Genomic DNA, 5,653 nt, shown 5'->3' on the forward strand with positions numbered 1-5,653 from the left:
ACGTTATTGAGGTCGCTTCAACCCGCGGACATGAACAACAACCCCCGGCAACAGTGTTAAAGTAGCCCTATTCCGCGGGAAAACCTCGGACTTGGCAACACTGCTTATGAACCGACCGCAATATAGCGTTTCCTTAGTTACCGCTGTAAACAAAGCAGAGCTGCGCTTTATACGGAGGAGAAGAAAATGTCATTGCCATCGACGGGTTGGCGACCACTGATCTAAAGCAAAAGAGTTGTAAAAATTCTGACAATCTTTTAGAGCTCATGATTTGTTTAAAAAAAAAAACATATTACACATTAATTAATAAATCGGTATATATAAAATTATTTAATTTACAAGCGTCATGTTTGTGATTTTTTCACGTAAGCTATAGCTTCTGACCTTTAAATCAAAACATACTCATGATTTTATGACATCAATTACTGCTTTATTTAATCAGAAACAGTCTAAATGTTATTTGTGTAGGCTATTTTACTTTTAATTTTACTAGAAGTAGACCAACAGCGCCCCCTACAGATTAAAACTCCTTACAGAGCGGGCTTTAGGACCCGGGGGAGCACATGCGAGTTAATGTGTTCCTCTTATCGGCAAGACATATCGGCATAATTTGATTATGAATACTCAGCATATCCCCCAGCTCTACCGAACAGAATTAATCTCGGTCACACTCACCTCCACCTGAAAGCCTAAAACAAACGCCTTCACAAAGTCAGCAGCTCTGGTCAGAGCGCCGATGTCTGACGTTTCTCTGCACGTCTGCAAAACAACAGCGCTTCGCTTCATTCGCTGGAAGTGATCCGGCACTACTTGAGATGATCGTTCCCCACTAATAACACAAGCTATAATAATTGCCGGCACTTACTTTAATCTCCACGTTTCTGGTTTTGAGGTTGAATCGCACCTGGAGCTGCAGATGTTCGACGATGGGTGTGAAAATCTTCATCCAGTTTTCTTTCAGAGGACTGTAACGGTGAGCAGGAACAGCCACCTTGCGCATCTCAACTGCGCCTCCCTGAAACAACAACACCGCTTCACTTCTCAGCTCAGCAGCAATCAAAATACACTAAAGAGCAATGATACGCAAGTGCTATAACCAGTCTCAGTCTGTCTAACGCAGCACACGTAACAAGGTGTTTTTTTTTTTTTTACTTTTATAACTTTTTTCACGTTCGCTCATTAATGAGAAGTCGCTGATCAGACAACACCATGGCTTTAGTTGAAAATGTTAAGTTCTGGTTAAAGGGTGAGAGCCACTTTGTTTAACAAGTTACGTAATCAGATTACTTTTTTAAGTAACTAGTAAAGTAATGCTTTATTTATTTTTTTATTTTTTTATTTAGAAGTAAACATCTGAGTTACTTTTTCGAACAGGTAACTCCAGTTACTTTGTATCCCATGTATTGACCGACAGCTCTCGTCTTGAGAGAACTCGAGAGTAAATACGAACATGCGTTTACTCACCTCACCTGCACAAAAACAGATTCAGCGTTCCTCAAAATGAATAAAAACAGTCAAATGCAAACTCAGAATAATAAACAAACCGGCAATAATTAAATATGTTAAATAAAAAAAGCTGGTCAGAGAGGTCAGATTTAGTTTAACGTTAGCTGGACAGCAAACATGTGAAGAACGAGCCACTTTCATTAGCGTTAGCCGCTTTCTAGAAAACTCCCAACGCCTGGTTGTCATGGCAACAGCGAAGCGGTTTGTTTATAGGGGTTTATACGAATAAAAACAGTCAAATGCAAATTCAGAATAATAAACAAACCTGCAATAATTAAATAAGACAAATATAATGTATGTATTTAAACCCATTCTATCGGTCTTTGTCAGTCACGTGCGTTTGTTATGTGTGACGTCACCGAGGCGCCATTTTGAAGGTATCGTTGCATTGAGCAGTGAACTAAAAGTGTGCAGAGCCGTGCAGTAAAGACCGTCGTCACCTGACAAAGACCGATTAACCAATGTATTTGCTACTGACATTTCGATGATCCAGTTCAACCATGCTAAGCAAAAATCCCACATTTGTGTTTGATTTGTGTTATTGCTGAACTTTCTTCTGCGTCATATTCTTCACGCGATTTGTTTGAGCTGCGCCCTCTACTGTACAGACGTGAATTTACATTTCCTTCAGCCCGAGGCACTTTTGTTGTGAAAGGGCTTTTACTGTATTTGTAAAATAACTTTTTTATATTGAAAAGTAACTCAAAAGTAACGTAACGCATTGCATTCCATAAACCGTAACTAAGTAACGTTAACGCGATATTGTAACGCATTACTTTTCAAAGTAACTTTCCCCAACACTGCTCGAGATTGTGAAAGAATCGTTTCTAACCGGTCTGAACACTTCATTAAAAAGATCCGACTCAAAGTGCACAGTTCCCATCGTTTAGTATCGTACTCAGAATATAATGCTGTGCACAGAGCGCAGGACGGTTACCGTGAGCTGGTCTCCTGATAAGGCCGGGAACTGCGGTCTCTTGGCCGCTACCGTCTCCCCGGGCTGCATATCCACCTCCGCCGCGTCCCGCTTGCGTTTATGACTCCTCTTTGATTTGACTTTCTCAAATGTGTCTGTGTTTCCGTCGCAGCCCATAGTAGCGCTCGCCTCCGCGGGCGTGTTTGACGCCGGCTCCATCGCGAAAGGGATTTTAAATGCTACAGTCGAGCAGAGATGTTTACCACGAACATGTATGTGGCTTCTGCCATGTTACAGGAAGGACCTTATAGCTGCCCAACCAGTGCCAAATGCTACTACTTATTTTAAAAAAATCATATGTTTCCATGCTAGCTGCCAAAATTATTTTAAATCAAGTAATCTTTTTAAAAATATATATTAATTACAACGTTATTATAGTGTATCCGCATGGTAACGATTTGCCGTTGATTTTGCTCAGGCTAGGAGTTGGCCAGCTATGTATTGTGGGAGGGTCCTCGTCGCAATAGGAAACGCACTGTTTGAGCAGCACTACTGTAATCTCTCCTGCTTAAACTGACAGGATTCCGCTGTTTCATTGAGTTGGTCATTAAAGCAGCATGTCAGCGGCGCTCGAGAAGCCCCAGATCATCGCGCACATCCAGAAGAGTCTGAACTACACGGTGTTTGACAGCAGATGGATTCCCTGCAGCGCCAAGTTTGTTTGTATGGGAAACTTCGCCCGAGGAAGCGGAGTCCTGCAGATCTACGAGATCCAGCACGGCGAGCTGCAGCTGGTCAGAGAGGTCAGATTTAGTTCACGTTAGCTGGACAGCAAACATGTGAAGACCGAGCCACTTTCATTAGCGTTAGCCGCTTGCTAGAAAACGCCTAACGCCTGGTTGTCATGGCAACAGCGAAGCGGTTTGTTTATACGGGCCTCATTCTGTCTCCCCCTCAGTGTAAACAATTATAGCCTAAACGAGTTTTCAAATAGCTTTTGAAATGTAATTATTAACAACCCAAAATAAAATGTCTTAAACTTAGTTTAACTGGTCAGTTCAAACTTTAGTCTGTCTTGGGGGCTATTTTTGACAGCAAATAACTTATTAATTAATTAATTATTATTATTTGGCAGTTGTATTGTGCAAATAATATTTATCATGAATTTAATGTTAATTACCAATGATGTGAAACTATTTCCATATTTTGTTCATTCGGTCCTGCAGTGTGATATGTGGTGTTTTATAAATAGGCTGCTGTCCAATGATTAATCGTGATTAATCGCATCCAAAATAAACGTTTTCGTTTACATAATATGTCTGTATACTGTGTATATATATATTTAGAAAATATTTACATGTATCTGCATGTATATATTTGTATTCATATAATTTATATTCTATATAAATATACTTTAAATATATAAACATAACATATACGTGCATGTTTGTGTACATAACAAATATACACAGTACGCATGCATATTATGTAAACAAAACCTTTTATTTTGGATGCAGTATGTTTTATAATCCCGCTCTTTTTTGTCCTTTGTTCCAGATAGAGAAAGCCAAGCCGATCAAGTGCGGGACGTTTGGAGCCACATCTCTCCAGCAGAGGCATCTGGCCACGGGGGACTTTGACGGCAGCCTGGATGTTTGGTAGGATAACGTTTGGTTGCTTCGTGGGTTTCGTCCGTGTTTCCGGCAGACGGCTGCAGTGATCTGAGATCAAAGCTTGCTCTGCAGGAATCTGGAGGTGCCGGAGAGCCCGGTGTACTCGGTGAAGGCACACAAGGAGATCATCAACAGCATTGATGGAGTGGGGGGACTGGGCATCGGTGACGGGGCCCCTGAGATCGTCACTGGGAGCCGAGATGGTGACTAGACTAGACTTACTTTGCACATCGCTTTTGAAAACGGGACCACTTTTGATCACACATACATGGACAGTGTACTTTATTTGACTAGGAACTGACACATTATTATTCATTCTTTCTATGGTGTTTAATGCAGTACAGGTAGTTTCAATGCAGCCGAGTCCAGCTCCAGTCAGTTCAGTTCAATAAATGTGGAAAGTTCATTTATTATGAAACAAATTCATTTCAGCTAGAAGCAGCTCTGCAGGAGACCGTGAAGTCATCATCCAGCTCAGTTCACACTGTGTTTGTTCTCATCTGATAATGATAATTTAATAATCACGTGTATGTGTGTGTGTGGTTTTATTAACAGGCACAGTCAAAGTGTGGGACTCCAGGCAGAAAGACACGCCTGTGGTGAACATGGAGCCCGTGGAGGGAGAAACCAAGAGAGACTGCTGGACCGTTGCTTTCGGTGGGTGTTTTTGTGACTCGTATTGGAGGTGTCCCATTAAAGCATAATGGGAATAAAGACTCTCATTCTGAGTTCTCATGGTCATGCAAAATCTCAGAATATCATGAGGGCTTTTCATAGTGTGCTTAACCCTGGGTTAGCGTCGTTCTGAACCCTTTTCTATAGTCTGAAAAGTTAATTCAAGGAAAAACGTGACAGCACATAACATTGGATGCGCAATGCTAGAGCTGTTACAGAAACAGGTCAATGACACCGACAGGGCAAATAAGCACGTTAACCCAGGTTTGAGGAATGTGCAGCTTATGAATACCCAGGATGCATTGTTAACCAAAGGTATATTATGAGCAGTGTGAAACATGAAGCGGGATGACCCTGGATTCTGTGTCCCCGGGGTTTAGCGTGACCCAGGGTTAACTATTTCAAATGTGAAAAGCCCTACTGTATTTAAAAACAGTCATTTCCAGGCCTTTAAACATCATTGGAAATAATACAATTCTAAAACAACTGCATTTAATGCCCTTTGTGAATGCAGTCTCTATAAGCCTAATTTGATAAAACAACTGGAAAGTAGGGCTGTGCGATATGGACAAAAAAAACCTATCGCGTTTTCTTTGATCAATTTTGCGATTTCGATTTTAATCACGATTTTGACGCACAGAGACATGCTTTACAGTCATTAAATCATTCAGTGTGAATTTGAAACATATTTCCAAAAGAAAACCAATTAGAGCTTTATCAAAAAGCTGTAACATGTCTGTAGAACAGACATAAGGCAAAATAATCACTAAAGTAAATGTGTAACAAAATGTCTCTAGAATAGACATATGGCAGAAAAAAAAATCCCGTGTCCAGGGATTTTTTTTGCCATGCATTGGTCATAGAGCTCTTCGTGGCGTTGCCT

General features: G+C 40.9%; 2 protein-coding genes across 2 annotated transcripts in view; one reads left to right on the forward strand and one right to left on the reverse strand.

The window, feature by feature from the left end:
- Positions 1-588: 588 nt before the first annotated feature.
- LOC107710220 (RNA-binding protein PNO1-like) lies at positions 589-2,735 on the reverse strand. The gene is made up of 3 exons (XM_016514958.1): positions 2,444-2,735; positions 866-1,015; positions 589-759 (listed from the first exon to the last, which is right to left on the reverse strand). Exons 1-3 carry the CDS (start codon positions 2,639-2,641, stop codon positions 643-645), a joined length of 465 nt encoding a protein of 154 aa, XP_016370444.1. The 5' UTR covers positions 2,642-2,735; the 3' UTR covers positions 589-642.
- Positions 2,736-2,939: 204 nt separating this feature from the next.
- LOC107710219 (WD repeat-containing protein 92) overlaps positions 2,940-5,653 on the forward strand; it is a 7,312-nt gene continuing 4,598 nt past the window's right edge. Inside the window, exons 1-4 of the mRNA XM_016514957.1 lie at positions 2,940-3,225; positions 3,980-4,080; positions 4,168-4,298; positions 4,651-4,752. Of these exons, the coding sequence (XP_016370443.1) occupies positions 3,040-3,225; positions 3,980-4,080; positions 4,168-4,298; positions 4,651-4,752 (520 nt within the window). The 5' untranslated portion in view covers positions 2,940-3,039. The remainder of the gene's footprint in view (positions 3,226-3,979; positions 4,081-4,167; positions 4,299-4,650; positions 4,753-5,653) is intronic.

Source organism: Sinocyclocheilus rhinocerous, unplaced genomic scaffold (assembly GCF_001515625.1).
Source record: "Sinocyclocheilus rhinocerous isolate Xijiao unplaced genomic scaffold, SAMN03320098_v1.1 scaffold5650, whole genome shotgun sequence".
NCBI lineage: Eukaryota > Metazoa > Chordata > Actinopteri > Cypriniformes > Cyprinidae > Sinocyclocheilus > Sinocyclocheilus rhinocerous.